Below are 20,056 nucleotides of genomic sequence, written 5' to 3' on the forward strand. Positions count from 1 at the left end.
AAAGACAAACGGCTGATGTAAACACAGCCGTCTGTCATTCTCCCTGAAGTAATCACAGAGGCTATGTGATCCTGCTATATAGGATCGCATGTCTCCTGTGATTACTTCACAAGCCACGCCCCCTGACAGTTAGAATCAAACCTCTAGGGACACATTTAACCCACTGATCACAAGTAATGTTAACCCCTTCCCAGCCAGTGTCAATTTTACAATAACCGTGCATATTTTTAGCACTGATTACTGTAGTAATGTCACTGGTCCCCCCAAAAGTGTCAAAAATGTCAGTTAGGGGTCTGATCTGTCTGCCGCAATGTCGAAGTGCCGCAAAAAAAAAAAAAAAAAAAATTGCAGATCGCCGCCATTACTAGTAAAAAAAAAAAAAAAACTATAACAATGACATAAATCTTTCCTGTAGTTAGTAAACACATTAACTTTTGGGCAAACCAATCAAAATACGCTTATTGTTATTTTTTTTTACCAAAAACATGTAGCAGAAAACAAATTGGCCTAAAATGTTAAAACATTTAGATTTTTACTTTTTTTTTTGAGAATTTCTTCTAAAAGAAGGTGAAAAATATTGTAATTTTTTTTGAAAATTGTCACTCTTTTTTTGTTTGTAGCGCAAAAAAAAAAAAAAAAAAAAAAAAAAAAAATCGCACAGGTGATCAAATACCACTAAAAGAAAGCTCCATTTGTGGGGGGGGAAAAAACGTCAACTTCGTTTGGGTATAGCGCTGCACGACTGCGCAATTGTCGGTTAACCACTTGCCGACCGCCGCACGACTATCTACGTGGGCGGTCAGCCCCTCACAGGCAAAGTGACGTAGGTCTACGTCGCTCGCCTGTGAGGGTTTAGGGAGCGAGCGCGCGCCGCCGGAGGCGCGCTCCCGCTCCCGCGTGGTCACGGACCCCCCCGCGCGCGTGACCGGCGGACCCGATCGCCGCCGGCCACTCTGCGATCGGCGGGGGAGAGGGAGAAAGTCAGGCAGCTTGTGTAAACAAGCTGCCTGTCATTCTCCTCTCTGTATGAGAGCTGATCACATGGATCTACTATGTAGATCCATTGATCACTCTGCATACAGTTGAAGCCCCAGCCAATCACAGTTAGAAGCACGCCCCTAGGGACACACACAGCCCCTCCCTCTCAAATAAAGTTAACCCCTTCACTACCAGTGTATTTTTACAGTAACAGTGCATATATATAGCACTGATTACTGTAGAAATGTCACTGGTAACCCCAAAAGTGTCAAAAATGTCAGTCAAGGGTCCGATCTGTCCGCCGCATTGTCGCAGTACCGCAAAAAAAATCGCAGATCGCCGCCATTACGCGTTAAAAAAAAAAACAACAAAAATGACAAAAATCTTTCCCTTTGTTAGTAAACGCAATAACTTTTGCGCAAACCAATCAAAATACGCTTTTTGCGATTTTTTTTACCAAACATAGGTAGCATAAAACAAATTGGCCGAAAATATTAAAAAATTTTGATTTTTACATTTATTTTTGGGGGAATTTCATATAAAAAAAAGGGAAAAATATTGCTATTTTTGCAAAATTTACGCTCTTTTTTTGTTTATAGCGCGTGATCAAAAAATCGCACAGGTGATCAAATACCGCCAAAAGAAAGCTCTGTTTGTGGGGAAAAAAGGACGCCAAATTCGTTTAGGTACAGCGTCGCACGACCGCGCAATTGTCCGTTAAAGTCACGCAGTGCCGAATCGCAAAATACCCCCTGGTCAGGAAGGGGGTAAAATCTTCCGGGGCTTAAGTGGTTAAAGTAACGCAATGCTGAATCGCAAAATAGGGCCTGGTCATTGAGCAGCCAAATCCTCCGTTCCTTATGTGGTTAAGGTAAAAAATGTTTTTAGGTTTAACATCATTTTAAGGCTGCCAATTTATAAGTATGGGCAGCCTAATGCACCAACAAAAAATTCTGTAACGCAGTGCAGCAAAACGCACGCTAGTGAGATACTGTGTGCTTTGCAGTTGTAGTATGCTGCAACATAGGTGCATTGGTAAGGTGCATAGAGGTGCCATTAAGAATAAACAGTGCTGCAGCCCACCAATGCAAATAATGCGTTACCATGTTGCAACAGTGTGAACTCTGTGTTAAAGTGTTTTTCTGCAATTCCTGTAATAATTTAGATACAAAATAACAATCAAACATGGTAGATATTTCTTAAAAAATAATCTTGTTGCCAGCCACAAGATTTTGCCCACAGGATGTCTACACTGTGGCAGCTGCCAGCTTTAAAAATTAGGCATGTATCCATGGTGGGGGACGGTGGGTCTCTTTAGGTAAGGAGATCTTGGCATTTATCCTTTAACCCTCACTTGCATCAAATCAGTGTATTAACATTTACCAGTATGATGCCCCTTGCTAATGATGGTATATTAACCACGTAAAGACCAGAAGGTTTTACCCTCTTAATGACCAGGCCATTTTTTTGCGATATTGCACTGTTACTTTAACTGACAATTGCGTGGACGTGCAACGCTGTACCCAAATAAAATGTATGTCTTTTTTTCCCCCCACAAATAGAGCTTTCTTTGGTGGTATTTGCACCTCTGCAGTTTTTATTTTTTTGCACTATAAACAAAAAAGAGGGACAATTCTGAAAAATAAACAATATTTTTTACTTTCGGCTATAAAACATTCCCAATAAAAAAAAAATTAAAAAACAAAATGTTTCATCAGTTTAAGCCAAAATGTATTCTGCTACATATTTTTAGCAAAAAAAAAACCCAATAAGAGTATATTGATTGGTTTGCGCAAAAGGTATCGTGTCTACAGATAGATTTATGTCATTTTTATTTATTTTTTTAATAGTAATGGTGACGATCAGCGTTTTTTAGCGGGACTGCAACATTGCAGCAGACAGATCAGACACCTAACTGACACTTTTGAGGGGACCAGTGGCATTACTATAGTAACCAGTGCTAAAAATATGCACTGTTACTGTACTGACATTGGCTGGGTAGAGGTTAACACCAGGGGCGATCAAAGGATTAAATGTGCTCCTAGGGGATGCTTTCTAACTGTATGGGGGATTGACTCACTAGATTAAAACAGAGACCTGTGTTCCTAAATAAGAGGAACACAGGATCCCTGTGTTCATCTCTGACAGAACAGCGGTCTGCCTAGTTTACATAGGCAGACCCCCGTTCTACCTCCATGGGGAGCGATCACGGGTGGCCGGTGGACATCGCGTCCGGCGGACCCGCTGATTGGCTCCCCCTCTGGCCAATCTGCACGCCCCCACTATCTATTAATGAAGCAATGTAAAGGTATGTCATTTTGCGTAATAGAGCCGACCTGCCACAGTAAAACTACAGCGGCTGGTCGGCAAGTGGTTCTTGGTTTCAATACCATCAGTGAGAGTCAATTAGGTTCCCAGTGATGCTCAGCAGCCAGAGTAAATTTTTGCATTAACCCCCAAATATAAAAAAAAAAAATCTACTTATTGGAGACACAGGCAGCAATAAAAAAAAAAAAAATCAGTTCTAGTCCCTCACCACTCTAGCTAAATCTAAAAAACTGATTTGCCTTTAGTTAAACTTTAAGTTACCCAATATATGCTGAAACTGCTAATTTTGGCCTGGGCACCAATGACATACAGTCATAAAAAGGTTATGTAAAATACGAAACATTTTGATGAAAGTAATGATCATAAAGTTGCAATTAGGAACTATAGGATGCATGTGACGATCAGCTGGATTTACAAATATTATAGCGCAAACTAGAAATGATCTTAGGCTTACACAATAGACAGTATAAAGCAAACATTGTCAATGAAACCTTACTGGAATATATAAATAAATCTTACTGTTGATGAACAAGAATGGCTCCACATGACTGGCAGTAAAATGTGTATTGTTCATCGCATTTTAGCATTTCCTTAACGGTTGAAGTATTTTCTGTAAAACAAGTAATATAATAGGTAATAAACAATTTATTGAAACTTCAAAAAAAAGTTACAGATTGACGATTAAAATGACAAGCATATGAGCGTGACACTAAACAGCTGTTCATACACAAGAACAATTAATAACTTCACACCTAGAAAACATACAAGCCAAGAACAAAATGCAGGACTGAGCTAAGAGAGAATGGGGTGATGAGAATGTTGTGGCCACCATTCTCAGGGGATTCTGGGTACAAAGCTCTACGAGGAGGTACAATGAGACACTGTAATGTCACAGATATCTTCAGGAAGTGACCAGAAGCTAAGGTAAGTCTTTTTTTCATCTAAAGATTTAAATGTATTTTACCCATTAAAGTGATTGTAAAGTCCTGTTTTTTTTTTTTTTTTTTTTCTATAAAAATAACAAACCTGTTATACTTAGCTCCTCTCTGCAGTTGTTTTACACAGAGCAGCCCAGATCCTCCTCTTCTCGGGTCCCTCTTTGATGCTCCTGCCCCTCCCTCCTGTTGAGTGCCTCCACAGCAAGCAGCCGAGTCGAAGCTCAGTGTGTGCATTCAGACACGGAGCCGTGGTTCAGCCCTGCCCCTTCTCTCCTCACTGGCTCTGATTGACAGCATTGGGGGCCAATGGCACCGCTGCTGTGTCTCAGCCAATAAGGAGGGAGAGTCCCAGATGGCTGAGGCACTCATGGACATCGTTGGATGGCGAGGGGGCCCAGGTAAGTGTTAGGGGGTGCTGGGGGGGCTGCTGCACACAAAAGGCTCTTTAAGTTTTTGCATAGAATGCTCCTTACCCTTTTATAGCTGCTGCTTCTTATTATTATCAATTTTAAATACACCTATTTTATTTATTTATATACCATTAGGCGCGGGGAATATACCTCTGGTATATTTTTTACTACATAGAATGCATTAAGATAAAAAACCTTCTGACTTTACAACCACTTTAAACTACTTAGGCTCCGTTCACATCTAGGCGTTTTGGGGCGTTTTTGGGGCATTTTTCTGCTCTAGGATCAGCTCTCAAAACGCCCAACAAGACAAATCCTATTCATTTCAATGGCCCCTGTTCACATCTGAGCATTTTGACGCTGTATACAAAACGCCCAACGCTCAAAAAAGTACATGAGCTTCTTTTTGGGCAGATTACAGGCGTTTTCCATTGATCTCTATTCAATCTAAAAACGCCTGCACAAAAATCGCGGTAAAAATCGCGGTAAAATCGCGGTAAAAAACGCCGCAAAAATCGCGGTAAAATCGCGGTAAAAAACGCGCGAAAAACGCTACGCTCAGGTGTGAATGTAGCCTTAAGGATTTGAAACAAAAGAGATACAAAGTTTTTAGGACAATTCTCTCATGCCCAGCTACTTTAAAGGAGATGTAAAGCCAAAGCTCGTTTGGCTTTGCATCTCCTATTGATCACAGAAGTGCAGTTCGTTCTACACTCCTGTGACCAGTTTTCAGCAGAGAGCGGTCCGAAGTCCTCTCTCTGCTGACGTCACAGATGTCGGTCCAGGCACCGCATCATCACGACCACGGAGTCGGGATCCACCAGGTGCCTGGACCAACACCCGGCTCAGCCACTCAACGAGCCTCTGAGACCCTGAGCTGCCCGCTCCCCGCCCCTCCACGGCTCAGTGCTCCAATGAGCGAGGAGAGGGCAGAACAGAGAGCTGCTGACTGACAGTCAACATCTCTCTGCTCGGGGAGCTGTCAGAACCAAGCGATTGGCGGTGTTCAGTCGTTCAGTTCTCAGTGCAGAGGCACGGGGGGGACCGATGCTGCATCCACCCAGGTAAGTATAAATGGGAAAAAAAGGAAACCCCATACTTCTCTTTTAACTCTGCTGCTGCTTCTGCTCACTCTGCTCTAATACTGACAATTAACAGTAGTCAAAATGGACGCTTTTGTATTACACAACTGGAGCAGCTGTCAAAATGCACCGGCTCCTGTATAAACTAATCTAAAGGCATTTTTGGAAGGGTAATGTGTAGATCAAAGTTGTGACCTTTGACTAGCATATGCAATTACTTACAGAAACCCCCAACGTTTAAAATTGTTTTTTTTTTTTATAAGTTCGTATTTTAAAGTTACAGCCTAAAACCAACCATAAATTATGCAATTTTCTTTCCTTCCACCACAGGTGGAAAGGTGCCTCAAGACTATCCATAATTTTGGAGGGTGCCTCAAGACTGTCCATAATTTTGGAGGGTGCCTCAAGACTGTCCATAATTTTGGAGGGTGCCTCAAGATTGTCCATAATTTTGGAGGGTGCCTCAAGACTGTCCATAATTTTGGAGGGTGCCTCAAGATTGTCCATAATTTTGGAGGGTGCCTCAAGACTGTCCATAATTTTGGAGGGTGCCTCAAGATTGTCCATAATTTTAAAGGGTGCATTGACTGAAAATGGTTGAGAAACACTGGTATAAACTATTATTATCTCCTATTAAAGTATAACTAAAGGCAAAACATTTTTCAATTTTGGATAGAGTAAGGGAGGGTTATAACCCCGGTCAGATTTCTTTTCACCCATTATGGAGATTTTCCTTCACTTCCTATCCCATAGCCAAACAGGAAGTGAGAGAAAATCTCTGCAATGGGAATCCATTGGGTGTGTGAATGGGTTTTTAGGACTGATTCACATGAGCACTGTGCCTGTGCAGTGTGAAGCGGTGATTTTTTTTCTTTTATGTGGTTGGAGCTGTGTGCAGGCACTCTATGTTACGCTACAGGGATAAAGACAGCCGCAGGGTGTAATTTGACAGGTATGTGGATTAAGGTATATGGCTCCAAACAAAGAAAGTGTGCATTTTGGGCCACTCATCCACACCTGTTACCATTAAAGAGGTTGTAAACTCTTTTTTTATTTTCTTTTTTCTTACTTACCCTGCAAGAGAAACACATAATGAGCTAGTATGCGATGCATACTAGCTCATTATGAAATACTTACCTTAGAACGAGCCCCCGCCGTGCCGTCCGCTTAGCCGCCCGTCTTCCGGGATCGCGGCATCCGGCCATCTGATTGGCCGGAGCCGCGGTGACGTCACTCCCGCGCACGCGCGCGGGAGCCGACAGTCACGGCACGGAGTTCTGAAGGAACGGCACGAGCGGCCGTTCCTTCAGTGCGCCTGCGCCAGTGACGTCACTGGATGCTTCTAAGGTAAATATCTCCTAAACGGTGCATGTTTAGGAGATATTTACAGTACCTATAGGTAAGCCTTATTATAGGCTTACCTATAGGTACAAGTTGTAGAGGAGGGTTTACTTCCTCTTTAAGACCTGTGTCTGCGTTCGTAAAGCCCCTGCATCCCCATAGAGCAGTGGTTCTCAACTCCGGTCCTCGGGGCCCACTAACAGGCCTGATTTTAAGTATTACCTTGGGGAGATGCAGACTACAATACTGAAATCACTGAGCAGCAAATGAGATCACCTGTGATGTAATTTAGTTATCTTGCAAACCTGGCCTGTTAGTGTGTCCCAAGGACCAACAAACTGCTTATTTATGCTGTATAGGTCAGAGGACCCGTGAATAAGCCATTAATCATATATATACGTATATATATATATATTTTTTTTATAATTTCATAAAAAATTTTCATCATTTTAGTGTTTTTCATATTTTTTTCAATTTTTTTTATAACAGCCTTGTTGGAGTGGGGGGGGGGGGGTCTTTGGTGATACAGTATATCAGGAATCTAAGCAAAACCCTTACATATCACTTTTGAGATTGCAAAAGTGATTGAGGACACAGTCTTTAATCTCTAGGTCTGCAGCCTCAGCTGCACACAATGAACAGGAAGAGCTCTGCAAGTCTTCCTGTTTATTTACAAACTGAAGCAAAGTAAACACAATTTGCTATGCTTCAGTTATAAATGAACATAGTGAGTGATCAGTACCGATCACTCACTGTGTTTGCTCAGAAAAGGAAGGGGCTGCTGAACTGATGGGGTCCAGGTCCTGTACAGGGGGACCAGTTCATACCCCTGTTTGCAGCCCTATACATTATATGTGCTTGATGTAGTATCCCCTCCCCCCCAAAAAAAAAAAAAACAACAGGCAGTGGACACCCATTCTTACTGTCCCCCAACCCCCCCCCCCCCACCCCAAGCTGCAAAGGCAGCTGTACAGGGGTAGGCAAATGCATGCATTTTGGCAAAATGCCTGTTAAACATCCTCTGAATTGCTCTTCAGAAGGCTACAGTTAGTATAAACAAGGCTTCTTATCTGTGTTATTTTACAGATAAGAGTGTATATTATCTTTTTTACAAGTTTCCTGAAACAACAGAGTAACTTTAAAAGGAAAGAGTGACGGTCAATAAGGTAAAAGGTTTAGCCAAGTACATTTTTTCAATCCAATTAGCCAAACCAAAGAGGGGACTCAACACATCTGAAGAACGTAAAGCAGATATGAAAGTCACGTGTGGTTAAGGATACCCAAGTGTGTGTCCTCTACACCTCCTATCATTGGATTCATGTCACTACTGAAGCAGGAGAACACAAGCTGGATCACGTGCTGTAACAGAAGGAACACAATGAAACCAAGGCCAATAAGTTTTAAGAACTGCACAATTCTTTTGCAAGTATAAAAGGGCCAAAGGGATTCATATTATTTTCAGCTAAGATAGTGTCTGAAGCAGTTGTTCAATAGCACCTTTCTCTCCGTGATGCTCATTAGAAGAACTGTAGGTTGGTAAAATGATTGATTTTCTTTGCTGCTGGAGCGCTTCTGAATTAGAGAGAAAAGAAGACTTAACATAAGATTACACAAGGAAACAGTGCCCCCAGCTGGCCAATTACAACCACACAAAGCCTTTCACTCTAAACATATTACAGAATGTGATGACCAATTTTACATTATATGCTATAATGATGCCTTCATATTAGAACTTGTTTTCATTTTTTAATGGGCTACCCTTGGAACTAGGATGTAAAGAATTAAAGCAATCATGGTTTCTACAGGTTAATATAAATATTTATTTTAGCAATATAGGCAATATAACAGCTTATGCAGTGCAAGCACACTGCTCAATAAATTAAAGGAACACTTTGAAAACATATTAGATCTCAATGGGGAAAAATATCATGCTGGATATCTACTGTATACTGATATGGACTGGATAATGTGTTAGGAATGAAAGGATGCCACATCGTTTAATGGAAATGAAAATGATCAACCTACAAAGGAGTAAATTCAAAGACACCCCAAAAATCAAAGTGAAAAAATGATGCAGCAGGTTAGTCCATTTTGCTGAAATTTCATTGCAGCAACTCAAAATGGTACTCAGTAGTTTGTATGGTCCCCACCTGCTTGTATGCATGGCTTACAATGTCGGGGCATGCTCCTAATGAGACGACAGATGGTATCCTGGGGTATTTCCTCCCTGATCTGGACCAGGGCATTACTGAGCTCCTAAACAGACTGAGGTGAAACCTAACGGTGTCAGATGGCCTGAAACATAATGTCCCACAGGTGTTCTATTGGATTTAGGTCAGGTGAGCGTGGGGGGCCAAAGATATAAATTCCTTCATCCTCCAGGAACTGGCTGCATACTATTGCCACGAGGCTGGGCATTGTGCACCATGAGGAACCCAGGACCCACTGTACCAGCGTAGGGTCTGACAATGGGTCCAAGGATTTCATCCCGAAAGCTAATGGCAGTCAGGGTGTCATTGTCTAGCCTGTAGAGGTCTGTGCGTCCCTCCATGGATATGCCTCCCAGACCATCCCTGACCCACCACCAAACCGGTCATGCTGAACGATGTTACAGGCAGCATAACGTTCTCCATGACTTCTTCAGACCCTTTCACGTCTGTCACATGTGCTCAGGGTGAACCTGCTCTCATCTGTGAAAAGCACAGGCCACCAGTGGAAGGCCTTCCAATTCTGGTGTTCAATGGCAAATGCCAATCCATCTCCATAGTGCTGGGCAGTGAGCACAGGGCCCACTAGAGGACGCTGGGCCCTTAGGCTACCCTCATGAAGTCAGTTTCTGATTGTTTGGTCAGAGACATTCACACCAAAGGCCTGCTTGAGGTCATTTTGTAGGGTTCTGGCAGTGCTCACCCTGTTCCTGTTTGCACAAAGGAGCAGATACCGGTCCTGCTGATGGGTTAAGGACCTTCTATGACCTGTCAAACTCTCCTAGAGTAACTGCCTGTCTCCTGGAATCTCCTCCATGCTCTTATGACTGTGCTGGGAGACACACCTTCTGGCAATGGCACATATTGATGTGCTGTCCTGGAGGAGTTGGAGGCACGTAACCTGACCATGGTAATCATGGATCAGCAGCCGTGGTTACTTTGATCAGCAACCAAAGGGGGGACACAGGAACAGGCAGGATCAACCAGGTTTTTACAGCACAGAAAAGGAAAAATTACAACGAAAAAGCACAAAGCACTATACAATTTAGTGTGTTTTAAAGGAACAGGATCCTTTTTTTTGTTTTTTAGGGTTACAACCTCTTTAACCACTTAGCAACCCCCTGCGCATATATATACTGTGGTAGGGCAGTCACTATAGAATCATGTATCTGTACGTGATTCTACTCTTCTGGGTCTGGGGCGCGTGCTGCCAGTGACCTGCCGATTGTTCAGGAGACAGACAGAATGACGATCTGCCTATGTAAACAAGGCACATCACCGTTCTGTGACGAGGGAAGACAGTGATCTTCTGTATCTGCTAAGCAGTAATACAGATCTCTGCCTTCCTACAGTCAAAGCACACCCACACAGTTAGTAAGCACTCCCTAGGAACGCACTGATCCCTTTGATCGCCCCTGATGTTAACCCCTTCCCTGCCAGTGTCTTTAATACAGTGACAGTGCATTTTTTGGCACTGATCACTGTATTAGTGTCACTGGTCCCCAAAAACTGTGTTAGGTGTCTGATTTGTCCTCCGCAATATCGCAGTCATGCGATATTGACGCAGATTGACGCCTTTATTAGTAATAAGTAAATAAAAAGAAATGTGTTTTTTTTTAAACTTTTTTTATTGGATGTGTTTTATAGCAGAAAGTAAAATCTATATATATATGTTTTTCAAAATTGTCAGTCTGTGTATAGAGATATATATCCCGAACTATTCGCCGGCGAACAGTTCCCGGCGAACATGGCTTGTTCGCGTTCTCCTCCGCGGGCGAACATATGCGATGTTCGGTCCGCCCCCTATACATCATCATTGAGCAAACTTTGACCCTGTACCTCACAGTCAGCAGACACATTCCAGCTAATCAGCATACCCTCCCTCCCACCTCCTATAAAAAAGCAAGGACAGCATCCATCTTAGATTCATTCTGAAGCTGCAGAGTTAGTTAGAGCAGGGAGAGTGCTGCTGCTGCTGCTGAATTAATAGGGAAATCATTAGTGTGACGAGACCAATCTCGCCACTGGGCGTTGGAGAAGCCTGGTTGCTCGCCTCCTGCAATGGGACTATGGACCCTCTCATCAGCCCAGGCTAAACGTAAACCCCATGGCAATTTGACTGTGTTTGTGGCATCTGAGCGCTGTTTGGATATGTTGAGCGCTCAGATCCAGGCTATCTGGGGATGGGTTGAATGTAGGGGTTCTGTTCAGTAGACTGGGAGTTATGCATTTTTATGTCTTTTTGTGTTTCTTTAAACATGTGGCTAATGGAGCCTTGCCTCTCCTGGAAGCTAAAACGTATTCCTGTAAACTGTAAGGAACAGGAAGCCAACTCCTAATATGGGCATTACAGGAAGTTCTGAGGAGACGGGCGGTCTATTGACACTCAGAGTAATGTGTATTGAGGGCTCGTTAGGGAACCATTGTTCTGTGTCTGACTATTGTGTACATTGATTGCCCCCTGGGCTTCTGTCTCCTTGCATTGGTCAAAGCTATCTGACCAATCCCTGTTGACTCATTTTCAAGCCCTCATTTGCATATGCTGGAGAGGACCTTAGTGAGAACTGCAAGTACTTTACAATTGACCAATGGGAAAGCGGTTTTGGGGGAAGGATGTTCCAATTTCTGTATAAAAGTGTGCTCTGTTCTTCCAATAAATGTTGTTCCTGTTTTACCCTCATCTCGGGGCTTTGTCTCGTTATTGGGGGAATCTGCTGCAGGGATTGCTATGGTCTTCCATACTCCCTTAGAGAATCACTAAGCTCTTGTAAGAGCTTGTGTAAGAGCTTGTTCTGCTGCACTCTCTGGGGAAAGAGAGGTTCACCCACAGGAACCTGGGGCCTTGTCGTTGGTCCAGGGTGGGTAGGAGATGCCAAGACCCTAACCAAGCTGCGGCGGTTCGTGGAGTCTGAAGTGCTTACGGTGTCTGGTGGAGTGCTTGGAGCCCTCGGGAAGCACTAGGAGCATCTGTCAACGGAGGTACCTGCTCAGGGGTGCCCTGTTCTGTAACAATTAGCTAGGCCAGTGTTCTGTGTCCACTCCTGCTATAAGGACAGCATCCTGACAGCACCCCAAAAAGCCCTTTTTAGGGCTGGTATATCAGTCTGCTTATATATATATATTATATATATACACACACACACACACACACACAGACTGTACTGTGTGCAAACCACTCATATCGGGTGGCACAGTACCTTGCAGATAAAAAAAAGTCATTTAATTTTTACCCTTTAATATAATTGCAGTTGCCTGCCAGTGTGTGTCAGGCCCACTGACTGAACTGTGCTCACTGCCAGTGCCCACAACTCCTATAGGGTGGCACAGCACTTTGCAGATAAAAAAGTAATTTAATTTTTTCTCTGTAATATAATTGCAGTTGCCTGCCAGTGAGTGTCAGGTCCACAGACCGTACTGTGCCCACTGCCCACCACTCGTATAGGGTGGCACAGCACCTTGCAGATAAAAAAGTAATTTCATTTTTCCTCTGTAATATAATTGCAGTTGCCTGCCAGTGAGTGTCAGACCCACAGACTGTACTGTGCCCACTACTCATATAGGGTGGCACAGCACCTTGCAGATAAAAAATTAATTTAATTTTACCTCTGTAATATAATTGCAGTTGCCTGCCAGTTAGTGTCAGGTCCACAGACCGTACTGTGCCCACTGCCCACCACTCATACAGGGTGGCACAGCACCTTTCAGATAAAAAAGCAATTACATTTTTCCTCTGTAATATAATTGCAGTTGCCTGCCAGTGAGTGTCAGGCCCACAGACTGTACTGTGCCCACTGCAAATGGACTATTTGCGGTTGTTTGCGGTGCGTTAAACGGGGAGTTTGGTCTGTCACTGTGAAGCGGGCGTAACCCTTACACTACCTGATCGATACAACATCATACCTGATCGTATTCACACACTGGATGATTTAAAGCACATTATTCCAAACAGTTTAGGAATGTTAGGCGATTTATGCCCTTTATGGATTAAAACCCGACTCTGCGTCAACTACGTAATTTTCCATGGGAATTTTGCCATGGATCCCCCTCCGGCATGCCACAGTCCAGGTGTTAGTCCCCTTGAAACAACATTTCCATCACTATTGTGGCCAGAAAGAGTCTCTGTGGGTTTTAAAATTCGCCTGCCTATTGAAGTCTATGGCGGTTCGCCCGTTCGCGAACATTTGCGGAAGTTCGCGAATATAAAATTTTATGTTCGCAACATCTCTATCTGTGTATAGCACAACAAATAAAAACTGCAGAGGTGATCAAATACCACCAAAAGAAAGCTATTTGTGGGGAAAAAAAGGACAAATTTTATTTAGGTACAGCGTCGCACGACCGCAAAATTGCCAAAGAAGCGCAGTGCGATATTGCAAAAAATGGCCTGGTCATGAAGGTGAAGTGGTTAAATACTAAAGAGGGCCTGTGTTCTCCAAGTTCAGCAGTAATTATGTTATAGTTTATGTTTGCACATCTTGTAAAGCTTACAAGGAATGAAATGACTGTATGCTTTAATTCTTTGTCAATAAAGGCTTCTTGCACATGGGCAGTCAAGGATTGGTAAAAATAGGTGATTGAACTGTGGTTTTACTGGATCTAAAACGTGATGGTCTCTTCTTTCCTCCCCATCTTCCTCGCCATGCACAGTTCCAGCACTGGGTGGGCTCTTTCTGTAAGTAGGGTCTCTGAATGTAAAGGGGGGGCTCTGGTGGTAAAGGGGGGGCTCTGATGGAAAGGGGGGGATCTGATGGTAAAGGGGGGACCCTGATAATAAAGGGGGACTCTGAAGGTAAAGGGGGGACCCTAATGGTAAAGGGAAGACCCTGATAATAAAGGGGGGCTCTGATGGTAAAGGGGGACTTTAAAAAGGTAAAGTTTTTTTTTTATCCAGCAGTCACTGGATTGTGAGAAATTGGGCAGCTCAGTTTTAAAAACCATTTCTTACAGTAACTTCTTGCAGACACCTTCACTAAGGCCCCTTTCACACAGCTGGCCTGATCAGATCTGTCTGTCACTTTTCCAGGCAGACCTGATGGAAAGGTCCATGCATCGCTATGGACAGGTGGATGTAAACAGACCCTCTTTACCACATCCCCTTCAAGCAACGCCCAATAATTAGCATAATTTAAGCCACGCCCATCATTGCTGCGGCCTCAGACACAACCACAAAATGAATGCCTGCCCCTAATTAATATATGACTCTGCCTTTGCTGGGTTTCTGAAAAAAAAAAGTGTCCCTAATAATTTTTTGGAAATGTTAGCAACTATGATATGGTAGGTCCAGCCCTGAGTTTTCTTGGGGAGAAACCACCACTAACATTATCCTGGCACGTTTCCAAAACCCTGCCTCCCTCAGAAAACACAGCATCCTTACCTCTGATGTTTAATCTATCCCCATACATAGCCCTACCACCAGTAAAGTGAACAGTCTCAGATGATACACAGAGATGAGACATAAGTTTTAAATGTATATCTGCTGTCTTCAGCTTTCTATAATCTTTAGAAAGTGCCAAATCGAGTTATAAATCGTTCTGCCTGTATAAGAAGTGGGAGGAGAGTCTGGGCATACACTGTGAGAAAGTTGATTGGAAGAAAGCCATACACCCCCCCATCAAAATAGGCAAAGGACCAAAGAAACTTGCAGAGTTGTGCTGTGAATAGACAAGCTCTCTGCTTATCTATCTCCAAGTCCCTTTTCCGAAAACAAATTTTCAGCTGCTTTTACCTCCTGTGTCGGAGAGCTTGTAAGAAGTCATCATGCTGATAGAAAAAGGGAGCAGCAGAAAGACATGGGACTCAAAGCAGAGGGATAAGAAAACACTACAGATACAGTAAAAGTCACAAAAGTGAGTACAACCCTCACATTTTTGTACATATATTATATCTTTTCATGTGACAACACTGAAGAAATTATACTTTGCTACAATGTAAATTAGTGAGTGTACAGCTTGTATAACAGTGTAAATTTGCTGTCCCCTCAAAATAACTCAACACACAGCCGTTAAAGTCTAAACCGCAGGCAACAAAAGGGAGCACACCCATAAGTGGAAATGTCCAAAATGGGCCCAAAGTGTCAATCTTTTGTGTGGCCACCATAATTTTTCAGCACTGCCCTAACCCTCTTGGGTATGGAGTTCAGCTTCACAGGTTGCGGATTTTTTTGTGCATCGTCTTTTTAAGAGGCTTCCTTCTGGGATGACAGCCATGCAGACCAATTTAATGCAGTGTGTGGCATATGGTATGAGCACTGACAGGCTGACCCCCCACCCCTTCAACCTCTGCAGCAATGCTGGCAGCACTCATACGTCTATTTCCCAAAGACAACCTCTGGATATGATGCTGAGCACATACACTCAACTTCTTTGGTCAATCATGGCGAGGCCTGTTCTCAGTGGAACCTGCACTGTTTAAAACCTGTATGGTCTTGGCCACCGTGCTGCAGCTCAGTTTCAGGGTCTTAGCAATCTTCTTCTAGCCTAGGCCATCTTCAAGTAGAGCAACAATTCTTTTTTTCAGATCCGCAGGGAGTTCTTTGCCTTTTCCTGCTGCCTACCTTGTAAGGTTTATTTTAGATTTGGAAATAGCTCCAAATATCATGGTTTTGACACATCATCAAAAATTATGTTTTTACAAAAATTACTCAAATTTTTGAGTTGTTACCAATCTTAAAGTGATACTAAACATGCACTGTTTATTTTGGATTGTATTGTCCCTTCTATTTCTGTATTTGGATGAAGGCACTGCAATTATTTTAATTGTTATTACTATTATTATACAGGATTTATATAGTGCCAACAGTTTAAGCAGCACTGTATTTTAATAATTATCTTTTTCCTAATCAATATACAGCTGTCACAAGACCCAACTCCTTTCTAGCCTGTCTGCAGGGAAACACAAGCAGGAGGAGCTTCTAGTACTCTGCTGCAGGTCACATGTTAAAAAAAAAAAAGAACACCTTTGGAATACAGATCAAAAAAATAAAATCATATCAAAATGGTTTTAAATTATACAAATGTATAACAGAAATCAAATCTATAATATTGTTTAGCAATACATGATGTGGGTGGGTTTTTGCCAGTCACAGGCTGTCACGCCCCTCCAACCTGTGTCTTAGAACAAAAGAGAGGTGAAGCCTCCATTATTCTACATGTAATATCCCACCCAATTGTGTTTAGCTGATTAGGGAGAGAGTGGAATGTCATTTACCACTGTATATACACCCACATGTGTGATTCCATAGTCACATGGGCTGCTCAAATGTGATAGGGAGGTTAATGCTCAGCATAGAAAGAGTATTTGCAGAGTTGCCACCACAGCTGCAAAATCCCTAGCTGAATTGGGGACATGAACTGAAGGGTGAGATAAAGAGAAGCAGGATCAACCAGGTTTTTTTCAGAATAAAGAAAACAAATCTCATAGTGACAGAATGTCCAACAGCATGCAATACACCATTTATTGATAGTTTTTTTCATGATGTGGGTTTAGTGACACTAAGTCTTGGTTCACATCCCAAGATTGATACAAAGGAAAACTCCAAAGAAAAGTTATACCCAACAAAGGTCAACAAAAATATACTGTATAGTTCCAAAAGCTCTGGAGGACTTAAGGGCCATACACACTAGAAGATTTTCTGAAGACTTTTTCCTTCAGATTTACCTTTTCTATGTAGTGCAAGGGCCTGCCAGATTGCATACAAATTGAAAGTGTTTAGGTTTGACCACATATTATATGGTTTTGGTAAATCTAAAGGAAAAAGTCTTCTGAAAATCTTATAGTGTGTATAGCCCATTAGGGTGCGCAACATTGCTAAATTAGGCAACATAGCTGCCTAAATTCCCCTAGAGCCCTACTAAATGCAACTGACAACATTCCACTGTGGGTTCTACTGCATATAATTGGCAGCTACCTGACTCACATTACATCACTTCTATGGCTTCCATGGGCATTGCGTCCCATTATTTATCTTCAATGTGCCAACGCTGTTTGGACTTCTGGGATTCAGCATGCTATTCCAGCAACACCATGTCTCCACATCTGCCACTTATAGGTCTATTGGGGTTCGCACTCTTCCCTCAAGCATACAATGACCAAAAAAGCATTCAGGTGGTGGGAAGTCAAGGGTCTCACCGATTAGGTCAATGCTGTTGGAAAATCTGTAATACAATTTCTGTCTTTTCAAAAAAGGTACAAGGCCATGGCATGAGAAAACTTCAGATATATTCAGTACACTTCTCTCATATGCCGTGATTTTTAATAAAAATGTATTGAAAGTGAAACATTACATTTCATCATTAGGCAAAAATAACACTCTCTCTTCTTACTAACCATAAAAGCTCATCTGTCACCAAGATTCCTACAAATGGGGCCTTATTTTACAGCTGTACCAGTGTCTATCCACCACTGCAAATATCTTATATTCTTAAATGAGAGGAAGGGGATGAACAGACCAAGGTATAATGTACCATATCAATAGCAAATTATAGGAAGGCGCCTGGCTCTTTTTAAAGATATATCTGAACCTGCTGCCCTTTTAATTGTGAAAACAATATAAAATATGGGACGTAGATGAAAAAGGCGCTGGTGATCTTTTATATTTACTGGAATAAAACTTGTTCAGGGTAGCACGTGTATTAAATATGTATTAAAAGTGCTTATTAGTGAATAAATTATTATAATTAAAAGTAATAGATATATTTTAAAGTGCACAACTCAAAATTAAAAAATATTTCTGTTGCTTATTGGTAAATAAATATATAAATAGTTATATATAAATAAATAGATAAATATATTGTACATGCAACAAGCAAATCAATTATATAAATATATAATATTCCGTGCAGCAAGCAAATAAAAGTGCTTAATAGTGCGTGCATAAAAAACTCATCAAATATAAACAGATATATTCGTGCTCTCCAGTGAAAAATAATTATATAGCAAGTGTCTCTGCAATTCGTGCAAAAAATATGCTCCTTAAAGTGCTTCAGGTGGTGGGGTGTGACACACGTGGCCTCTTACCAGCTTCCAATGAGTCACAATGACTCCCAACGCCTGTGATCCCTTTAATTGGGTGGATCAGACCTCTCCTCGATATCTTTTGGGATGGATATCTGCTCCTACATTAGGCATGTATGGACCATATAGTCCGCATAAAGATAAACAAAAAAAGCCTCCAATAGTGAAATATTGTATGCTTTATTTGAAAATTAATAAAAAGGTATACAGTTGGTCCCTTACTATTAGTTGTGCCCTCCTGGCACTGGGCAATTCGGCAGTACACAAAATCTTTCAGTAGTGGGGAATCGTATCCGAGGATCTGCAGCTTCCTCTTAGTTTTCCTCTCACTGTGCTGTGTGCGGCGGTCGGCGAGCGTCCCTGCCTCTGCTACGAATGCCTATGTGTTTTGCTTCCGGGTTTGTCAGTAACCACAATGCATTTCGCATCTGTGCGTCATCAGGCGGCTACTGTTCCCCGGAGTCTCTTTCCTTAAGTGTCACGGACCTTCTTTTGATTGGCTATTACTCAGTATGTTATCGGCATCTTGTTTACAATTTATTTTCAGCTAACACTTATTGCCAATTGTTTCTTTACTTTAATAGTGGCGATCTATATGGGGATTTGTAAATTTTTTTCATGTCTTCGGATTTATGCTGCATATCCGTCGTATACGTTCCCCTTACTCACATGTATCATACAATTTTCATAACAGTTCATAAAAAGCTATTAAATATATCACAATCCATTAACATACAATATAAAACTTTATTAATTATCAAAAATTATTAAAAATTATTAAAATTATCTTTTTGTTTTTAGCTTTATTTAAAACCATTATATGGACTAGTTTCTTATATTTATAGCGCCATCTAGTGGAAATTTTTGGGAATCAAAATTAATTAGGTTCTAAAATGGGAATATTTTCCAATATTTATAATAGGACGGCTCTAATCTTATAATTTAATTATTTTTTAAAATTTCTAAAATATATAAATATATATAAACATGTTGTACAAAGTACTAGATAGTATTACAGATTAAAAATTAAAAATTTTTAAAATAGCTAAAATGTCAAGGGATATATGTATAAAAAGAGATGGATTTTTATTCTGAATATCTATAAAATTCTATTATTAAAAATTATTAAGAAAACAATTTAAATCTATGTCCGCATTTAGCCCCAAGGGTTTGAATGTTTTTAAACGATGTATCCAGACGGTTTCATTCTGTGATATTTTCTTCCGCATGTCTGCGCCTCTCCAATGATTAAATATTTTATCAATCCCACAAAACCAAAGGAGGGAAGGATCCTGGTTGTGGTGTAGTCTGAAATGATTGGATAGGCTGTGCTTTTTGAAACCTTTTTTAATATTATCGACATGTTCTCCTATCCTTGTTGCTAAAGTGCGAGTAGTGCGTCCAATGTATTTAAGTCCACAGGGACAAATGCACATATATGTAACGAATTTAGTGTCGCAAGTAATAAATTGTTTTATCTCAAACTCTCGGTTGTCTGAAGAGAAAAACTTATGTTCTATTCTTTTCTTAAATTTGCTTATCCTGCAGGCTTTACATCTTCTGCATCTATAGAAACCATTTTTTGCAAAGAACATTTGTTGTCTTTTAGGTGGATCCGGAACATTTTTTGCTAACATATTACGTAATCCCGGAGCCCTTTTGTAGATAAATTTAGGGTGTTTAGGGAGTAATGATTTCAACGTGTCATCTCTTAATAAAATATGCCAATTTCTCTTTATACACTTCTCAACTTCTTTATA

At 41.5% G+C, this 20,056-nt stretch overlaps 1 protein-coding gene across 2 annotated transcripts in view; it reads right to left on the reverse strand.

Moving 5' to 3' along the window:
• UBE3D (ubiquitin protein ligase E3D) overlaps positions 1-20,056 on the reverse strand; it is a 457,021-nt gene that overhangs the window by 394,376 nt on the left and 42,589 nt on the right. For both annotated transcript variants that reach the window (XM_082250092.1, XM_082250091.1), the window contains exon 3: positions 3,826-3,916. In XM_082250092.1, the coding sequence (XP_082106218.1) occupies positions 3,826-3,916 (91 nt within the window). The remainder of the gene's footprint in view (positions 1-3,825; positions 3,917-20,056) is intronic.

This window comes from Pelophylax lessonae (assembly GCF_965119305.1).
Source record: "Pelophylax lessonae genome assembly, chromosome: 3".
In the NCBI taxonomy this organism is placed as follows: Eukaryota; Metazoa; Chordata; class Amphibia; order Anura; family Ranidae; genus Pelophylax; species Pelophylax lessonae.